General features: G+C 33.8%; 3 protein-coding genes across 3 annotated transcripts; 1 reads left to right on the top strand and 2 right to left on the bottom strand.

Annotated features, from left to right (window-relative positions):
• Nucleotides 1-268: 268 nt before the first annotated feature.
• LOC141641259 (uncharacterized) lies at nt 269-3,463 on the bottom strand. Its single transcript, XM_074449933.1, has 7 exons — nt 3,330-3,463; nt 3,051-3,226; nt 2,473-2,720; nt 2,215-2,353; nt 1,604-2,139; nt 912-1,357; nt 269-545 (listed from the first exon to the last, which is right to left on the bottom strand). Exons 1-7 carry the CDS (start codon nt 3,461-3,463, stop codon nt 269-271), a joined length of 1,956 nt encoding a protein of 651 aa, XP_074306034.1.
• Nucleotides 3,464-4,800: 1,337 nt separating this feature from the next.
• LOC141653548 (protein CHUP1, chloroplastic) lies at nt 4,801-8,077 on the top strand. The gene is made up of 2 exons (XM_074461390.1): nt 4,801-5,678; nt 6,903-8,077. Exons 1-2 carry the CDS (start codon nt 4,914-4,916, stop codon nt 7,287-7,289), a joined length of 1,152 nt encoding a protein of 383 aa, XP_074317491.1. The 5' UTR covers nt 4,801-4,913; the 3' UTR covers nt 7,290-8,077.
• Nucleotides 8,078-8,682: 605 nt separating this feature from the next.
• On the bottom strand, nt 8,683-20,151 carry LOC141600289 (ent-copalyl diphosphate synthase 1). Its single transcript, XM_074420490.1, has 15 exons — nt 19,924-20,151; nt 19,579-19,668; nt 18,562-18,662; nt 16,783-17,080; nt 16,107-16,293; nt 15,426-15,640; nt 15,065-15,185; nt 14,073-14,185; nt 13,081-13,307; nt 12,598-12,713; nt 12,376-12,474; nt 11,989-12,243; nt 11,381-11,507; nt 9,992-10,192; nt 8,683-9,150 (listed from the first exon to the last, which is right to left on the bottom strand). The coding sequence occupies exons 1-15, from the start codon at nt 20,012-20,014 to the stop codon at nt 8,932-8,934; spliced, it is 2,460 nt and encodes an 819-aa protein (XP_074276591.1). The 5' UTR covers nt 20,015-20,151; the 3' UTR covers nt 8,683-8,931.
• Nucleotides 20,152-20,641: the final 490 nt, after the last annotated feature.

Below are 20,641 nucleotides of genomic sequence, written 5' to 3'. Positions count from 1 at the left end.
CCCTTGGCTGCTGCAATGGCTAAAACAGTTCTCACTATGGTAAAATTGGCAACAGGGGAAAAGGTGTGTTTGTAATCTTTATCCTTGACTTGAGTAAATCCTTTGGCAACTAGTCGTGCCTTGTATCTTTCAATGCTACCATCTGCTTCGTGCTTGACTTTGAACACCAATTTTGAACCTACGGCTTTATGACCAGAAGGCAAAGGACAAGATCTCATGTATGATTCCTTTCAAGAGCTTGTATCTCTTGTTTCAAAGCATCTATCCATTATGGTGCAATGCTAGCTTTCTCATAAGTTGATGGTTCCAGAGTGTTGAAAACATTGTTCAATGAGGCAATATAGCTCTCACCATATTCATGAAGACTCTGTAAAACTGTAGCATTGAAAGAAGCTGAAGATGACTGACTCGTGGTGGTTGTAGGAATAACAGACTTCAGCAAATTCTTAGGACACTCATAACTATTCAGTCTGATAGAAGATTGCCTGGGTCTGACTGACTGTCTCACAGGCATATCAGTATGAACAGAAGCTGGTGAGCCTGAACTGTCAGAAGAAGAGACTTAAGGTTCAGAATTTGAAATAACCATATTATGTGGCATAGATGTAGACATTGTGTCTGTGGAGATATTAGTGTTTGTATTATTAAATGGAGTATGAGTATTAGTGTGGTGTGTAGCAGTTTTTATAGGACTGTGTTGTTGAAAATCTGTAAAAGGAGACCAGGAGGAAGCTGCAGGGTTAACACACTTTGAAGCAGGCACTGTCTCTGGAGAAATAACAACTTGAGGATCTTTGAAAGGAAATGAATTCTATCTGAAAATCACATCTCTATTGACAAAGACTTTGTAATTGTCTAAGTCATAGAGCTTATAACATTTCTCTCCATGTGGGTATTCTATGAAGATACACCTCCTGGCTTTTGTACCAAATTTGTCTCTGAATGTAACAGGTTGAGATACATAGTATAGGGAGCCAAAAACTCTCAGATCATTATAAGAAGGTTTTTCTTTAAGTAAGATCTTAAATGGAGATTTCCAATGTAGGATGGGTGTGGGCATTTTATTGATAAGAAAGGTGGCTGTTAAAATAGAATCTCCCCAAAATTTTATAGGCAAACCAACATGAATCCTCAATGCCCTAGCAGTTTCAACCAAGTGTCTATGCTTCCTCTCAACTCTACCATTATGTTGTGGTCTTCCCACCACACTCTTTTGATGCATAATATCTTTGTCAGCAAATAATGTCCCACAAACATCTTGTACAAATTCAGATCCACGATCACTTCTTACAACTTTGATACAAGTATTAAATTGAGTTTGAACAAATTTTAGAAATCCATTAATAATCTCATAAGCCTGTTGTTTATTTTACATGAAATATGTTTAAGAACATCTTGAACAATCATCAACTATGGTTAAAAAAATATTTTGCACCATTGTGGCTAGGAATCCTATAAGGACCCCCAAAGATCCATATGAACAAGATCAAAACAGTGAGAAGCATGTGATGAGCTCCTAGGAAAAGGAAGCATGTGGTGCTTAGCCAAGGCACAAGCTTCACAAAAAAAAATCTTTCATAGAAGTGTTATGAAATTCTGTTACATGGCATAATTTGTCCTTAGAAGTATGACCTAGCCTAGCATGTAACAATTCAACACTAGTTTTATTTGCAGTATAAGAAAAGCTAGAAGCAACATTAGTACTAACACAATCCTTATTATGGGACTTAAGATCTTCAGAAGAAATAATTAGTCTATATAAGCCAGCTATCTTCCTTGCCTCAGCATGACTGACCTTATGTGAAAGGTCTTGAAAATAGCAAGCCTTTTCAGTAAAATGAACTACAAGATTTGTAGTTTTAAGTAACTTTTCAACAGAAAGTAAATTCTCTTTGAAATCAGGGACAATAAGGACATTATGCAAAATTATGTGGGCATTTAATCTCAATTTTCCAGCTTTATGAACAATTTTGATTGTTCCATCCGGAAGTCCTATATGCAAAGGATAATGAAGGAGTCGAATATCAATTAAGAGGTATTCATTGGAAGTCATATGATCACTTGCTCCAGTGTCAACAATCCAAGTGAACATATTAGACTGAGTATGAGCAATATTAACATGAGAAGTAGGTAGAATACCTGCAAAGTTCAAAGATGCATTAGAATTATCAGGTATAACTTTGAGGATCTGTTAACACACAGAATTAACAATGCCTTGCACCAATGCAGGATTCAGATTAGAAGGAAGAGAAGCTGCTCCGGAAGTGGAAGAAGAAGGAATGTCAGAATGATTACTGGCGTCTGCAACAGGTGGAGAGGCTTCATCATAAAAATCCAGGGGAGAATTGTCATCCTGTAGGACATCAGCATTGTATGTTGCCCTTCTGTAACATTTCTGCCATTTTGATAATATGTATTTGATGGCTTGTAAGAAGCTGTAGCACGTGTACCCTTGGACTGAGAATTGTGAACTGGAGTCGTACTACTGAACTGAGCACTGTTGAGAGCTCTAAAATCAAAGCAATAGTCCTTAATATGACATTTCTTTCCATAATGACTACAAGTCATGAGTTTATGACAAGTTTCAACAAGATGTCCTTCATTCTTACAATGAGAACAAATCTTGACAACTGCCTGAGATGCATTGTCTTCAGTTTTAGCCTCCTTAAAGTGACCTTGTCCAAGATCAGGCTGTCTAGCAGAAGCATAAGCATTGGCTTCTGCTAGAACATCAACAGCATCAGCTACTTATTTCTGCTTTTCAACTTGCTGCAACAAAGCAAGTTGTGACAGTTTCATATTCCGCATATTGAGAGGAGAAAGGGGCTCCATGGAAAGGACATTAGTCTTGACAGTTTCATATTCCGCATTTAATCCCATGAGAAACTGGATCCATTTGGTCTGAGTTTCCCTAGCAAACAAGCACTTGAGTAGATGGCAAAAACAAGCACTCATAGCTCCACAAGTACACATGGGAATTGGATCAACACTGTCAATAGTCTCCCAAGTACGTTTTAACTTGCTATAATACTCCGCTACTGGTGTATTACCTTGTGAAATACCAGACAATTCCTTATGCAACTGATAAATCTCAATGCTATGCATTTGACCATAGCGTTCCAGCAAATAAGACCAAATTTCCTTAGCAGATGTAGCAAATTCAACAGTTTCTTTTATCTCGTGAATTAGTGAATTAGAAATCCACTTCAACACCATGTAATCATATCTAATCCATTGATGAAGATTAGAATCAGTAGCAGGAGGCATTTTACAAGTTCCATCAACAAAACATTCCTTATTTTTTGCAATCAAAGTGAGATATGCTTCACATTTCCAATTCCGTTCCATCAAATTTTGTAGAAACAAGAGAAAGTGAAATAGATTCATTATTGCTTAAGTACAGAGGATCGTCAAAACAAGCAGAATGAGTTGTAGCAGTAGAAGCATCAGATATAACCACCATTGAAATAGCAAGAATTTTACTAAAAATAGCAAGAATCGAAGCAAAATAACCAGATGTAATCGAAGGAATAAAAGGTACTAGAAGATGCGGAAGAACGTGCTGAAGAAGATGTGCGGAACCGATGAACAAAAAAGATCGATTTACCTCAATAATAAGAGAAATAATCGCGTAAGAGACGCAAGAAAGAAAAACTTGAGAAAGAACACCAATGAGTCAACGACGATCACCAGAAATGTAAAGAATTGTAGAAAGAGCCGAAGGATCGTGTTTCCTTAGCGACTGATACCATATGAAATGTAGTGATCCGCCATTGATGAAAGTGTAAAGAAGCTTGAGCTTAACAGAATATTGAAGTATATAGAGAGAGAAACACAAAAGGTAAATAAAGTTTATTGTAATATTGATAAGTTAGAATGAAGAAGCACAAGGTTTATATACAAGTTTGACTAACTGTAACTAACTACTTTGCCAGCTCACTAATCCGTGTACAACACCAATCTACCAATCATACTCATACGATCGAATCGGGATTATGACAACAATGGAATACACACAACGCTCAAATAACAACTACAACTTAGTCTATGTATTAGATCTTAAATTCTAGTCTTAGATTAGATTAGCACGGTGAAACCATCCATCTTCCATGGAAGTAATTAGTCATCTATCCCTTAGTTTGTAATTTAGCATCCCCAAGTACTCTTATGAATACTCTAGTTGACGTTGTGTAATTAGTATTTTCATGATATATAAGTATATCTTTGAAGATTCTTGTGGTTTTTTTTTAGATTTGAGAATTATACCATTTATCCTCGATCGCTAATTTAACGCTAGCTATTAGATTACGCATCTAAAACTGTAGCTCGACCATTATAATTTAAGGTAGATCACAAAGTATAGAAGGATGATAACAACCTCCAGAGTACCTTTAGATACTATGCTTGTTTTCCCACAAACAAGTTCATAACATACTGCACGTGTTCTATTTGTTCTAAACAACACAACGATAATCTCTTTAATTTAGTTAGTGCTAACATTATTATGGAATCAGATTCCATACATACATAAACAAACAATTTTAATTCTCCTACCAATTACTTCATCCAAAGGAAATTAAACCCTTCAATCAAAGGAGTAGTCAAAAAGCAAGATCAATTCCCTCTAAAAAGTTAAACCTTTTATCAAAGGAAAACACGTAGAAGCACAAAACATAAAAGCAAAGCATCTATAAATCAATAATTATACTATATTATCATATTTACACAATGTTCTTCAAATATATATACATTAAGCCCTAAACTTCATTTAAATCAAATTTAGATTCGAGTTTATCGCACTTCTTTTTATTTATATCGCCAAACGCCTTGTAAGAAAACAAATTATTCGAAATTTCTATATATTTATTATTTACGGTGAAAATTTAGTAAGTTCCGAATTTAATTAACAAAAAATGTGTAGCTCAGAGTCAAGGGCAGAGGTGATGAAACCTTTCCTAGTAAAAGCTAGTATTTCTACGGCTCTTTCTATTACAGCCTACATTTGTGCAAGATTCATCTCAAAGCGATCAAATTCAACCAAAGATTCCTTGTCGACGATTATAGATCAATCTCGTCAAGATTGTGAGAGCTTTCATAGCCTTAGTTCAGCATCCCTAGATGATGTTGAACGTAAATATGAAGATAATATCGAAGATATCCGAAATGGGTATATAAGTAACTTGGAACACAAGTTACTTGATATGGAATCGCGGTATCTTGGCTATCGAGCATTGAAAGAGAAGGAATTCATGTTAATAGGGATTAAGAATGAAATGTTGCTTGAAAAAACTCGAGCCGAGTTCTTGCTTAAGGAAATTTATTTAGCAGAAGAGGAGAATAAGAAAATAGGGAATTTGGTTATAAATTTTATTCGACTTTTCGAAAATTTTCAAGGGTTGAAGAAAGAAAATGTGTTGCTTCAAAGGAAAGTAAGGAAATTATGGAGAAAAGCTGAGCATAGGTTGACAATAGTATGGCAACAGAAATTGTTAATTAAAGGGAAAGATGAAGAATTGATGAATAATAAGGAAGAGATTGAAAAAAGGGAATTTATTATCCAAGAAATTGAAAATGAAAATAAGGAATTGAAAGAAGTTATAGATCATTTGCAAAGAGAAAAGATTGAGCTTTTGAATAAGGTGGATCTTGTTGAAAAATCATATGCATCCGAAATTAAGGTTTGTATTTTCATCATTACTAATTTATTATGTGGATTAGTGATAGTTTTTATGCTTTGACATTCATGCATGATGTTGATTCTTGACAATGTGTAACCGGTCATTTAATTTATTTATCTTTGATTTTAGCAAAAAGATAAAATGAGGAGTAGACCATTTGTGGATATTGTAATTGACTGATGAGTAGACAAAAGGTTATCTGGATGATCAAATTACTTTTTAAAAATATTCTCAATATAGAAAAGTAAACAAATGATTAAGATACCCATACATGGAATAGTTAAACAATGACCGGGATGGAGGGAGTATATACTAATATACCTGAAAGCTTCTAATTTTGCAATGTGTATACGATACTCTTACTTGAGAGATTCTTTACATTTTTTATAATTTATAAACTTCTAACAGTAGGTGGATTATACATATGATGTATTATCACTAATTCTATAGTTTTTGAGCATTATAATAAAAATTTTGAGTTTTGTTTTAAATATTATGAGTTTTACTATAAAATTTCTGAGTTTATTCACTTAAACACTAAGCTCTAAAAAATTACAATAAAACTCAAAAACATTACATATAAATTTACTAAAATTTGAGTTTTGATGGAAAAAAAAATTAAAATCTAACTTATAAATTTTAATAAGCTCAAAAAAAATATAAATATACTCAAAAACAAATAAAGTTTGAGGTAATTAGCTCAAAAAATATACATATATGCTCAAAAACAAAAAAGTTGAAGGTACTACATCCGATGATGTTCCTTTTTCTCGGTAAATTATATATGCAGCGAAGTTAAAATTTTAAGTTTGGAGGTGAAATTTTCAACGGGAGTGAACAAGTGAGGGCATAAAACAAAATGTGAGAAAAGTTTGAAAATCTAACTTAAAAATTTACAAATTTTTATTTTTCAGTGAGACGAGCGTCCCTGACACCGTGACCCCCATCTCTTTGACCTATTAATTAATCAATTCTTAAAGCAAAGTTTGATACGAGTACTAGAAATCGCACTGACTATAATGTAAAGCTTCTTTTTTCTTTGGCACAAACGAAAGCTTACTAATTAATGAAAAATAATTGATTCTTTAACTAAAGTTTTAGATTTTTTTTTCAAGTTGCTTTACTGTATTATTGACTTCATTCCTTAGTACATTTCACAAATTCACTCCACAATTTTGCCCACTAACTCCGGTCGCCGAATTCTGACTCCGCTACTGTGTACAGATTGAAGTTACAGAAATTGTGAGCAAAGAGGAATACGACAAGGTCTTGAAAGAATTAGAGCAACTCCAAAAGGACAAGGAAACCGAAGCAAACGAAATAACATACTTGAAATGGAGCAATGCATGTTTAAGGCATGAATTAGTTCGATGTCATGAGCAGAATGAAAATCGGGTTGTCGAGTTTGAGTATCATGATCACGAAGACGAGAAGAATAACGTAATTACATCAAAGAGACGTAGGTTTATTAAGAAGATCAAGAAATGGGTTGATGGAGGGGAAGATGACGAAAATAAGGGAAAAGAAATTAAGTGTTTTGGTAAACATTCTGTTCATGAGGAAGCAGAGGAGTTGTTCGTTCATGCAAGAAACTCATGCTCTAGCGTTTAGCTATTGACCTAATCGAGTCAGCTCGGTCGGACTATGTCGGGTCGCGTTATATCAAGTTTGGGTCATATCGAATCAGCCTGCCCTTTCGGGTTCAGGTCGGGTCATTATTAGGTCTAATAATCTTATCGCAATTTTTTCAATTTTTAACCATTAAATTTAGTTTTTCGACCATTATTTGGTTTTGTTACTGCATTATTAATTCAAATGTATCAAACTAAACACTAAATAGCTTTCATTTTTTTTATCATTATTAAGCTTAATATTTGTCTGGTCTTTAATTTAATCCCGTCAATACCGAGTCAGGTTCGGTCAGGCTCACTGATTACTAGGTCGGTTCGGATCTATTTCGAGTTGCAATATTCTTTGGTTCTATCGGGACAGTTTTACTCGGGTTCTGAATGGGTCAGACTTGTCGGCTCTACTTGCCATATCAATACTAAACGGTAGAACTGTAGAAGACTATTGATTGGTACAGGATCCATGTGAGACCATGAAGCAGCAATGGGCTACAACGGCTTAAAGAATAGAAGGCAATGGGCCGAATTCTTTCACATCCAGTTCTTGTTAAAGTAATTGAAAAGTCATAATGATAGATCCGGTAAAAGTAACTCGAACACAAATCACATGTTGACCTGCACCTAGGGCTGTCAATGATATGAGCCGGCTCGTTGAACCCTCGGAATCGGCTCGATCAAAGCTCGGCTCGTGCTCGGTCAAATCAAGGCTTGAGCTCGAGCTCGAGCCGAACTCGGTTAAATACGAGCCGGGCCCGAGCTCAGCAAGGCTCGGCTCGGAAGCTCGTTTATAATTTTTTTTTTTGTATAATTTCATTGTAATATTATTTTTATTTCAAATAATTGTATTTTATTTAGACATTTATATAAGTATGTTATAATATAATATTTTTTAGTATTTTAAAATTTAATTTGTTTTTTTTAAAAATATTTATATTTAATTAGATTTAAAAGGTGAAAAAGTGAAAATATATAATGACAAAACGAGCTCGAGCTTAAATTTTTTAGGCTCCACGAGCTTCGAGCCGAGCCCAAGCTCGAGCTAAAAAATTCGAGCCGAGCCCACCCGAGCTCGAGCTCAGCTCGACTTGTTTACACCCCTACCTGCACCCCAATAAAGACCCAAAACCCGAATTGATCCTAACCTATTTACTCCGACCCTAAAACCAAATTTGACTCGAATCCGAATTAAGCTAAACCTATCAGTAGTGACATTTGTGCTCGTACCATGTACGTATCTACTTGTAATGTATTTCTAAGCATGCTTAACTACTGTCGAATGGAACGAGAAAATTCCTTCAATTACCAATCTGCCCAGAAACGTCGAGATTAATAATCGTCGTTAAATCTTTAATCTCTCGCTAAATGCATTCGCCATAAAATAAAACTATGCAACCAAAGTAAACTTATGTATCAAATTTTGTTTGATATAACAATCAAATATGCTTTAAGCATACAACATCGTCGACTCGACTAATATACATGTGATAATGAATTTCAGTCCGTCTCTTTGAAAATCGGCTCTACAACTCTACTATAACTAAATGTTTCATCACAATAATTAATCTTCATTTTTTGTGCACTTAATTGAGGTATACTAATTAATTTTGAAAAATATAAATTGTAGATTAATCTACCTTTTGAAATAGAACTTTAGAAATGTGATGATCAATCTCCTGCAGAGAACAATAAGCAGTATAGTAGGAAGTTCTGATGATAGCAAGACAAGTTTGCTTTATCCAAGAATCAACGCCATTGGAGGAGCTTGAGAGTACTAATTTTGTTACTTTTTGCATGTCTTCATCTAATTCCGCAATCTTTATGTCATTGTTGCTTGTTCCATGCACCTTTTGAGTATAGGACGTGTTAGCTTAAATACAAACTACACTACTTTGTATTCTGTAATTCGGGTTTTCTAACATGTGCCCTCATAATCTAAATCTAGAAAGATTAACAAGACACTCACAAGATATTCAAGTATAAACACATTTTTACCAAATTAATGGGAATATCTTCTTTTTGGTGTAAACCGGGGTGTCAACTATCGACAACAATGTATAATCCCTCCGAGGGTGGTCTCACGAAGAGGTAAATGGATGGCCAAAGAATTTGCTCCATTCCCACGGACCGGGATCAAATCCCTAACCTCATGGTTAAGGGATGAGGTGCGCAACCACCATACCAAACTAATTTGGTTATTATTGGGAATAGCTTATGAATCTTTCCACAACATTTAGGTTAATAAAGTGTGATGCATGACTGCATCCTCTGTCACATTTTTTGTGTCGTTCCATCTTGTGTCTCACTACCTTTATATTCTGATACATAATCATCTTGTGATATTTACACAGTTATTTTCTATTGTTAATGCTTATATGTCAAATGAAGAGGTAACGGGACACAAGATGGCACACGAAAAAATGGGACAGAGAATTCAACCTCGCTCTAAGGTACACACATTAATAACATAAACTCTAAGATACACACATTAATAACCTAAACGTGGTAAAATTCACAAAATATTAAAGTATAAACTCATTTTTACCACAACTAATACTCCGTATGAATATCTTATGATACCACATTTACGTTAGAAAAACCGAAAAACAAAAGAAATCGATTTAGTTAGGGTAAGTATTGGCAATCTCTTTTGTTTTAGCAAAAGTGTAAGAAAACATTAAAACATACCGTGATGTTGTGGCTTCGAAGATGTGCTAATTGATGACATATTTGATTAGTCATATGGAGGAGACAAAGAGTTGGTGTATGAGAAAATATGTCTTCAGAAACATGTCGTTCACCACAAAGTAATATCGTAACAACAATCAGTTCTGCTTCTCCTTTATGTCTTTCATCTTCCTTTTCCCACGTCCTTAGCCATTTCTCCCACTATACATACATTATTCAATATTCACATGAATTAGACATCATGCATGACATATTAACATCCACACGACCAAAAGAATATAATCCCAAAAAAAGTAAAATAGATGTCTAGAACACGGTCTCGGCTAACACGGTTTTGGTTTGGTGTAAATGTGTAATGGGATTAGATATCGATGTACGCGATTGTATGTCAAATTAAATGAAGTACGTAGCATAGTCTCATAACGATAGATTTAAGGCCTTACGAGTGAGGATACTAGTTTATAAGTTATCATTCCGATACATTAGGCGTGTAAGGATACGACTTAACTACATAGCATTGTCTCTAATTCTTTATCATCTTACTCTTAGTATCACTAATTGTTTCATTAGTATAAGAACTCTTTTGATTCGAGGACTCTATCTTAGTACACAAATACTATTCTACAACCAGTTGTATAGTAGCATTGTACAACTGTCTCACAGTTGTTGAGCTCTTACACAAAGTTGTTGAGCTATTTTACAAGTTATTGAGCTAATTTACGAAATTATTGAGCTTAATAATTATTCTGTTAAGCTCAATAACTTTGTACCATAGCTCCATAATTTTGTTAATAGAACTCGACAACTTTATAATAAAGCTCAACTCATTGAATAGGTTGTATATACAACCAGTTGTATAATACATTAATTGATCTTAGTACATTGAATAGGTTGTATAATACATTAATTGATCTTAGTACACTGTTGTCGAACTTATGCACTTCAATAAGCATGAAGTATGTACCAAAACTAATGAATCAGGTTTTCTTAAAAAAAAAAAAACTAATGAATCAGGATTTCCAATGAAAAGAACTCTTAAAATGAGACTAGTTTTATGAAAAAAAAAAAAAAAAAAATTAGATCAAGTAAATAAGTTTAGTTATTATAGGTTCAGATATATCTAGGTTCAGGCTGGTATCATTCGATAATAACGAATTAGGTTCGATTCAGGTTGAGGCGGGTATCGAGTCTTCAATCGGATATCAATTCAGATAGTTTCGATCGGTTTTTCAGGTTCGGGTTTCTTTTGCCGTAGACAAAAGTAATGTAAGAAAACTAGTGGCTAAAAAATAAAAAAGTAGGACATTGGAAGTTGAATTATTCGATAGTATTTGCATGCAAAAAGACATGATACATGCAATGGAAAGAAGGAAGCTTAAGGAAACTCACAGCTTGACAAAGTTGGTTACGTATGTCTCTACCGTTTGTCACAAGTGCGTCCAATGAGAGCTGATTAAGGGTACTCATAAGTAGACCCACCAACCTATGTCCTTCCTTGTCAGGGTTATTGTTTGTCCTGTATTGTAAGTTTTTAACCAAAACCATAAGGTATGCAATGACATAATGCTAAACCTCATAACTTGTGTGTATGCATAATATATGCATGCATATAGCTAGGAATCGGATTAGGCGATTAGCGGTCTCACACAAGCTAACTAATAACGTATTCTATATATACAGAGTACTAAATTGTCGCGATATGAATACCAAGTAGGGGTCATTAATACAAACGGTTTTTGTTTTCCGCATCTGGCATCTAGAAGCGTACTCAGTAGTAGTCCTTATATATTCTCCTCTGTGTTTTTTGGATGACGGAGTGGTAGTAAAACTAAATTAATTTCGTCTTTCAAATATATAGCATTTTGTATTATTTTAGCCCATTTTATTTTCCAATACGGCCTAAGTACTGACTAATTATAGTTTTTTTTAAAAATTTCTAGTTCAATTAATATTCCGTGTAAGTATATAAGGAAAAATCTTGTATACTCCGTATGTACCTGTCATCTCCTACGTAACCATGATTCATATAGGAATTATGAAATTCATGGACGAAAATTCTTCTGTCCTCGTATGAGACCTTCTCATTGTTAAACTCGGAATCAATGGCTTCTAGTAAGGCAATAGTCTTAGCCCATGCAAGCCGTTCTCTTGATTGTTCTGGCTCAAACAACGTTGCTGCCGCAAGAAAGTGAGCCATCAATAAGCAACTCTGGCTCACCCCATGTTCTCCAATACTAGAGTCTGAGTACCACCTACGTTAAACATCTATATATATCAATATAAACTAGTTTTGACCCGGTAAATCTAACCGATTCAAGTCATTCAATCCCATTGTAGGGCATAGGATAACACGTATTATTGTAAGGATTTTGTAAGGAAAAAACCTTAGTATATTGATCCATTCGAGTTTGTGCAAAGCTTGGCAGTTGTTGTAGTCTGCTTTGGCTAGTTCAAGATAGAGGTTATTGCTCACAAATGGCATCCTGAAATAAAATACTCCGTATTATATTGTCGAAACAAATATTCTTATTGAACTCGATAAAAAATGAGAAATAAAGGACATCATTATTGAGATACATAAACTACAATCATATAAACATAAATACCTATAAAGAGTCTTTCCAATCCAAATATCGTTTTCACCTCCATATTGTTCGATGTAGAACCTTGTCTCAATACGAGGTAGGCTGGCGTACCATGGAATATCTAATGCATATGACACCTATGTGCAACAACAAAAATGACACTGAAGTAAGAAAATGTCGAAATAAAGCTAACAAGACCGGGAAAGTAAGAAAAACGCAAAGAATTGGTGGAACATCGTACAACGGATGTCAGATGTAATGTGAGTACTTGTTAGAATATAAAACCGATCTTGGACTCTAAACCATCAGCTTAGGCTAAGCTTTTGATTGAGTTGGTTTCTTGACATGGGATTAGAGCCAACGTGACCAAAAGGTCACGGTCTCAATAAGTAGAATATTAGCACCAGGTTGTAGTTGCATCTACACTTCGAACCCAAAGGGTATTCACGTTAGGGGGCGTCTTAGAGTATAAAACCATTTCTTGACGAGGAACTAAATATGTACCTCACCGGGTAGGTCCTTGGCAATGATCCACTTATCAAAGAGTTGATTAGAAGCTTGTTTTTCCCTTAAGAATTTGGAAGAGAAATTCCTAGCTTCTTCAAGTACTGTTTCTCCCGGGTATTGTAACTGTGATGCTCTTAATAAATTGTACATTCCTGTCACTGCTTGAGTTGACTGTCCGGCAAAGCAGAAGAATTTTCCATCTTTCTCAAAGTGTTTGAACACATCTGCTTGCAGACAATTACCGATCTCATTTACTTCTTATTATCAAGTCAAGTAATAATACATGAAAATGTAAATTGACTCGTATAAATGAGTGAAAATCAAATAAATTTGGACTTGTAAAAAATAATCCAAAATATTTGCAAGAAAAAAAGGGTTCTAATTGTAAGTGTCATATCACTAATTTACTAAATGTATAACATTATTCTTCGATTTTTAATTTACTCGTATAATGGAGTAAAACAAATTTGCTTACTAAAGTTTTTGCGCTTACTAAAGTTTTTGCGCTTTTTTATCATTTAAGTAAAAGTTAACGACACTATTTTCGCTGCAATAATACTCATTGTCATAGACATATAGGGAATGTTTGGTAAATGATATGTTTAAAATAAATTTGCTTCAATTTACAAAGAAAAATACGGAGTAACAATTTGTTTATCTTAATCTGCTAATTACCAAACACTTATATCTAATTTAACAAATTGCTTATGCGGAGAGTAATACGCTTATTACCAAACAGGGTCAAGGTAGTAAAAGTTAACAATGTTATTTTCGATCCCACTATTTCTAGTTTCCTTGAGACACGAGGGCAAAGTATTCGTTATACAAGATGCATGGTTCTTTTTGGTTAACAGCGTGTTGAAGATTTTTAGCATATTTAAGGTTGTCGTTGAAAGGAGTGAATAAATGCAGGGAGCTAGCTTGCATGTTTGACTAGTTAATATGCCAATGCGTACGTTTTATAAAAAGTTTGAATGATAGGAATTCACCTGCAGAAACCTCATATCCGTGTAATCTAAGAAGCCGAAAGGCCATAGCAGTGTCATCAATATCTTGTACCTCAGAATTTCTTGCCCAACATATTCCACGCTTTGTCCAATACCTGAGAAAATATCTTTCTTTTTACTAAAGTTTTTCGAATTCATGATGAGAATGAGGAATGAATTATGAAATTAGATTCTTTGGGTAGCTAATGTTGAAAATAATTATAAAGTATGAACATTGTACGATTTAATATCATCTACGTGTGCATGCAAACAAAAGAAATCATATGCCATCTAAAGTACATCATACATGGAAGTGCGGTAAAGTACTCAAAATACAAAGAATTGGTCGAGACAAAGGGAATATGTTATTTGTGCATGACATGGGCCTCAAATTCCGGTTATTCATGTTTGCAAGCATCAGAGTCGACCAACTCGAGTCATGTCATTTCGGATTTGGGTTCAGGCTCGAGGCACGGGCTAGTGGGGTGTTGTTATCAAATTATTTAGAAACAATAGTAAGTTCGTGTGTGACAATACATATTCAGGTCGGATCGGGTAAGGTAGGGTTAATTCGACATGCATGTTAAATTCAGGTGCATATCGGATTGGGTACAAGTTGAGTTACTCGTGTCGGGTCAGTTTTATTAGGTCTAGACAGGGAGTATACTAGTTTGGATTTTATTTATGTTATGCTTTTAGTTGCTTCTATTTTTATGAGCAAAAAGATGATTTTTTGGCTTTTGAGAAATTCTTGTTTAGCTTTTACATAATAATGTGTTTGGCCAAAAAGTGTTTTTAGATCCAAAAACACTTTTAAAAGTCAGGTCAAACACACACTTATTTATTTATTTATTTACAAATGGTAAATCTACTTTTGAAGCCAAAGCAAGACGTGTCATAGTGTGGTAGACTCATAAAGTGTTCTTACTAGATGTATCTATGTTAGTTGATGACAAAGTGTTAATTAATAACAAAAAAATAGATATATAAGTTACCTATTAATGTAGCTCATACATTCCTTAATTTCTGTTTGGAAAAGCCGAGATATTCCAAGCCGTTGTAGACGATCGACAACCCATATATGCTCGAACAAGTCCACCGGGTACACGTTAGGGACTGAGAACAACAATATCACGAATTATATCCTACCATTTTAGTGCCAACATATAGATAATGCAATGTGATATTGATTGGTGAAACAACATTAGCGTCAACCAAGCTATATATAGGAATGACAATGAGCCGGAACTGAATCCTATTACGTCCATTCCTCAATCAATATGATTTAAAGTTTATAGAGAAACAACATTATTCTAAATATTTTGTCGTGATGTGATTGAATGTACGTAGCTTTACCTCCACCGTTGAACTTTCGAACAGCATTGTCCAAGTATCGAAAACAATTGGGATCCTTAGTTTGCATGAGTGCATAGGCAGTTGAGGAAGGGGAGAACAAAAAGGAACCATCTTGGCTTTGCAACTTGAGTAGCTTTTCCCAATCAAGCCCCGCCATTCCTTCCAAGCTATGAAGCAACGTTGTAGGCATTCTGTGCAAGATTTCTTTGGGTATCCTACCAAAGATTTTAAGTAATTATTGCACTCGAGTGAGGACACATCACCACATGCATTGGTGCGACGACCAAAAAGTGACCACTTTATGATAAACAGTTACTATATTATATACAGTACGGAGTATTAAAGAGCGGTCACTTGAAAAAATGTTTCATTTTCTAATAATAATGTATGGTGGTAATTTTTTAACATAAAATGATCACTGTTTATCATAAAGTGATCGTACCATAGAACGGTCTTATAGTATAATTTGTGAAGATTTTAGGTAATTATTGCACTCAAGTGAGGACACATCACCACATGCATTGGGGCCTTATACTTTACTACTAGTCCTTAAAAGATTTTGTTAGGGAAAAGTTGAGCTTAACTTTTCATTCACATTATCCACTTATAATAATGGACTTGATCTCCATTTTAAATAATAAATGTTGGAACTTGATTAATTAAGTTAGTATTAGTTATTACCTTGTGAGCTTTAGGTTCCTTTGAGTGTAAATTTCGCGTAAGGCGGGTGAAGCGTCTTGATCGATTTCAATTCCATGGGCTCGACCAATCTCGATTAGGGCAGGAAATGCAACTTCGAATCCGATTGGCATGTGTTCCTCTTTCTCATCTTCTAACTTACATATGTTTTCCTTTAGGAATGTCAATGCTATACAAAAAAGTGTTAGTTTACAAATAAGTTTTTCTAGGGCCGGTATATAAATACAAAAGCGATCAACTGGTTTCAACAGTAGAAATACAAATCTCATCAACATCAAAATTCTCTTTTGCACATTAAAATTAAGATATCATCATCTTCGAACTAATATTGAAACTACAATTATAAAGTATTAGCGTTAATGAAGTGTATGACATTCTTAGTCATTATTATTGCTCTAATCAAATTTAATTTAAATGAGCTAGCATTCCGTTGCATATCTGATGTTAATAACCTAAATGTGAAAAGATTCACAGTATATTCTCATGAGATATTCAAGTATAAACTCATTTTTACCATAACTAATAAGACTATTTTGTGAATCTTAGCACATTTATGTTATTAATATGTGTCCTGAAGGCACAAGTTAGAAAAACCGTTTATTTTTAACAAAAAGAAAAGAATAAAACATATGATGGGATAATAGCAAGTACAGTATACCTTTTTGGCACTTTTGAGGATAAACACCCCAAGATGTAAGAGCAATTAAGCAAGCTAATGTGTTGATTAGCCTATCATGGGCTGAAAAGATGAAGTTATCTCCCCATGACCCATCTTCTAGTTGATTATCAACAATCCACTCTAAGCTTGTTGGAAATTGAGGCCCTCCATTGCTATCTTTTACCATTGCAACCCATGCAGTGTCATAGGGCGAGACCGTAATTTCCCCATCGTCCATCGATTTCAGCATTGATCTTATTCGTTCGACAAGTTCACTTGTCTCACTTGATGTACATTCCTATATATTGTTTAGGCAATGCTTAAGTTTGTTAGATATCGATAAGTTTGTGTTAAAAGATACGCGCTACTTGATAAAAAAAACAATTTTCTTAATTAGTTTCAAGAAGATTTTTTGTATTTTACAAAATTCATCGCATAAATAAAAATGTAAACAACATATTGAAATATAGGGAGTATTGATTAAAATATTCTCGGACGAGATAAAATTATACTGTATCGGAAAAAATGTATCGGAAAAAAATTACCTCTATTTTTGTGATACATGTAAATTAAGACTGACATTAATAAATTGAGTTGGTCTCACGGTGACACAATTCCGTAGAATAATTTGTACTAATACCTAATAAGTGGTAGATTTAGAATTGACGAAATTATTAAGTCATCGATTTTTGGTTGGAAATATACATGATGTATAATCATGGAAAAAAATGGAAAAAAATACTGATTTTGATAGACAGATAGTTAGAAAAATTATTACTCGTATTATCATATATCTTTATGTCGTCACCAAAACAATTATTTTATTTATGTATGTAAAATTATTAATAACCTGAATGTGGAAAGATTCATAAGATATTCCCATTAATTAACGTGTGCCTTAAGGCATACGCTAGAAAAACCTTTTTAAAATTACTTGGAATTAGTATCCTTTGTGATCTCCTTCAACAAATAGTGTCAAATACAGGTGATGAGTTTGTGATTTCCAAATATGGTAAATGTATGCCTTAGTGCAATGAATGTTGGAAATGTTGGAAAGAAATACGGAGTATATATAAAACTAGTATTCATCCATCCAATCCAAATACATGTCTACTAATAGAAATAGAAATACATGGATGTGATTTTTTTATCATTTTCTTCCATAAATACAACATAGATTCATTTCATCAAAAAACTCTACTCCTAAATTTGTCGAGGATTACACAATTATTATTCCAATTAAGAGAAAATTAAAAACAAGAGATCCATAAGGGAAGGACGGATAATGGTATAAGAGATCCTAGAAAAAAGTTGGAAATTTTTAACGAAAAACTGTAAAAAATTTATCCGCAAGCTCCCTTGACTCTACCAGTGGGCGGTGGCGTACTACTACTCTAACATTTTTTTTTTTTTTGAGGACGAGGTGGTTAAATCCCCCCGGCTCATGCATTCCCGCACCACCACATGGACCATGTAAGTCACTCCCTTCGCGGGCTGCAGTGGCCAAGTGATCATCGCCCCAGCTGATAGTCAAACCCGGGACCTCTCAACTCCTACATTTCTGCAAGCTTCAAGGTTTAACCCGGCTACCACTGGACTAACACCACTTGGTTTACTACTACTCTAACATTGTCCATGCATAAATCCCTTGGTAACTTACTTAGCACAACATGAATCGCATTATCACACCGGTCAATACGTGACTCCAAACATAATCATAATGTTAACTCTACGTCTCTAAGCCACGGAAATTTAACACTAACGACAATGCAAATATACCTGAAAGGCTAGGCTTTCTTCGTCATCGTCCACGATTTCTTGTTTCTTCCTTATTAGTAAAAGATCATCTTGAAGAAGATCTTTATAATTAGCAGACAAGCCTACCCAACCAAGGAAAGCAATGTCAGTTAAACCATACCTTTAAATCAAGGGTAAAAAAGGTACATGCACAGCAGCAACAAAAAAAAAAGAAAAAAAAGTTTCACAAATTCTCATTTAAGACGGGTATATCCGCCTTAAGCTTAAGACGGGTCAAGTATCGTACATAAGACAAAAACCAAATGTATTGAGATTGCCAAAACGTTTGTCCCTATCTATGCAAATGAGGCGTTATCTGACATGTTCTATTCTTAAGATGAATATATCCCGTCTTAAAGAAGATCTATTGAACTTTTTAATGATTTTAATTCTTTATATCTTGTCAATTCTTTACTAAAAACTTAGCCGATTTGTCATGCATGCCACCCGGCCTTTACTTTTTTTACCCTATCTGTTTCCTGTTGATTGTTTATTTCATTCTTAATATCACCCGACAAAGAGGATTCTGGTTTCTTTCTAATCAACAATTATTTCACCCCCAACATTTTTACTCAAAATAAAATTGACATCTAACTGATAAACGACATCTTGTATTGTACTATGCACATTTTTATTCTTTTTCAAGATTTGATGTTATCACAAGATCCTTTTTATGTATGTTTATATATTGTACATTTGCAAAAATCAGAAAACTAAAAATTAAAGTAAATTAATTTTAAATTTCAAATCGAAAAAATAATTCAGTATGTCCTGGGTTCAAAACTCGTCTAAATTATTTATTCTTCCATTGCATGGGAAAAACATTAAAATTTCGATTTTAATATTCGAATTGATCAAGGTCAAGGGTTCGAAACCTATATGCATTAATAATATTGTTTACACCCTTTCCCTCAAAAAAGTTATTATATGACATACTCACAAAATAAAGCAAACGTAAAATAAAATAAACGTAAACTATTGACTGTGAGTATATGTAACCTGTTGAAGTATGTTTGGAGAGGGCATGACATCTAAAACGAAGAGGCCAACCAAGTTGATGATTGTATCTTTTGTTGGCTGACCAAAAACCTGTTTACAAATGGAGAAAAAAGTGATGAATATCAACACACTATTTACATGCACTCACTTTTTATCAATCCCAAAAACATATACGTATCTATGCATGTGATTGCCAATTATTTCAAATGAAAATACCAAAAAAAAAAAAAAAAAAAAGTATACTACTTAATTCTTATTTACTACACTTGGTAATCGGAAATATATCTGAATTGATAACCGATCGAATTTAACATGCAAGATTACTTAGATATAAGTTTAGCTTACTTGATTGGATTTTAGCATAGTTTGATGTTATGGGTTTGAAGAAAAGTAAAGAAGATGAAGAGGATTTGGTGATGAAGGGTGAATAAGCCATTTTTTGGTGTAATTTGCAAGAAGTATAGAGAAAGAAAGAGATGTAAAGAAAATGGAGACTTAAAAATAGATGTTCACAAGAGACTCTCAACTATTTAAGTGTGTAGTAGGAAGTGGCAAGGATGATCCAAATATATATACTACCTCTATTTCCCTTTTTTAATGGTAGTTATGTGGATTAAGTATTCTAAGAGACGGTTTTATAATAAGTTTATAGAATTACGGTTTATGATAAAATGAATATATTTATTACGGAAAATTACGTTAGATTAAAGAATTATTTTGGGTCAGGCGGCTGGCTATAAAAGAGTTATTAAAAAAACACCCAATAGGTATGAAAAATGATTTCTTAATAATTACTGATTTGTCTAGACAATTGTTCTATATCCGATATCTTTCAAAATATCTGAGTAAGATTAATCGATAGTTAAATTAGAGATATCGATAATTCTTTAATTTATGTTCCGTACATCCAAAGAAAAGATTGATCGATATTTTTAATCTTAAATTTTCAACAATAATAAATAGTTAATTATTATATATTTTATTATTTGTATTTTACAATGTGACAAAACTTAGAATTAAATTAAAAGACACATCTTGAAATTTGAAAACAACATACTATTAA

The sequence above is a fragment of the Silene latifolia genome, chromosome 1 (assembly GCF_048544455.1).
Source record: "Silene latifolia isolate original U9 population chromosome 1, ASM4854445v1, whole genome shotgun sequence".
NCBI lineage: Eukaryota > Viridiplantae > Streptophyta > Magnoliopsida > Caryophyllales > Caryophyllaceae > Silene > Silene latifolia.
The sequence above is the reverse complement of the archived record's forward strand: the minus strand, read 5'-3'. Positions and strand labels throughout refer to the sequence as shown.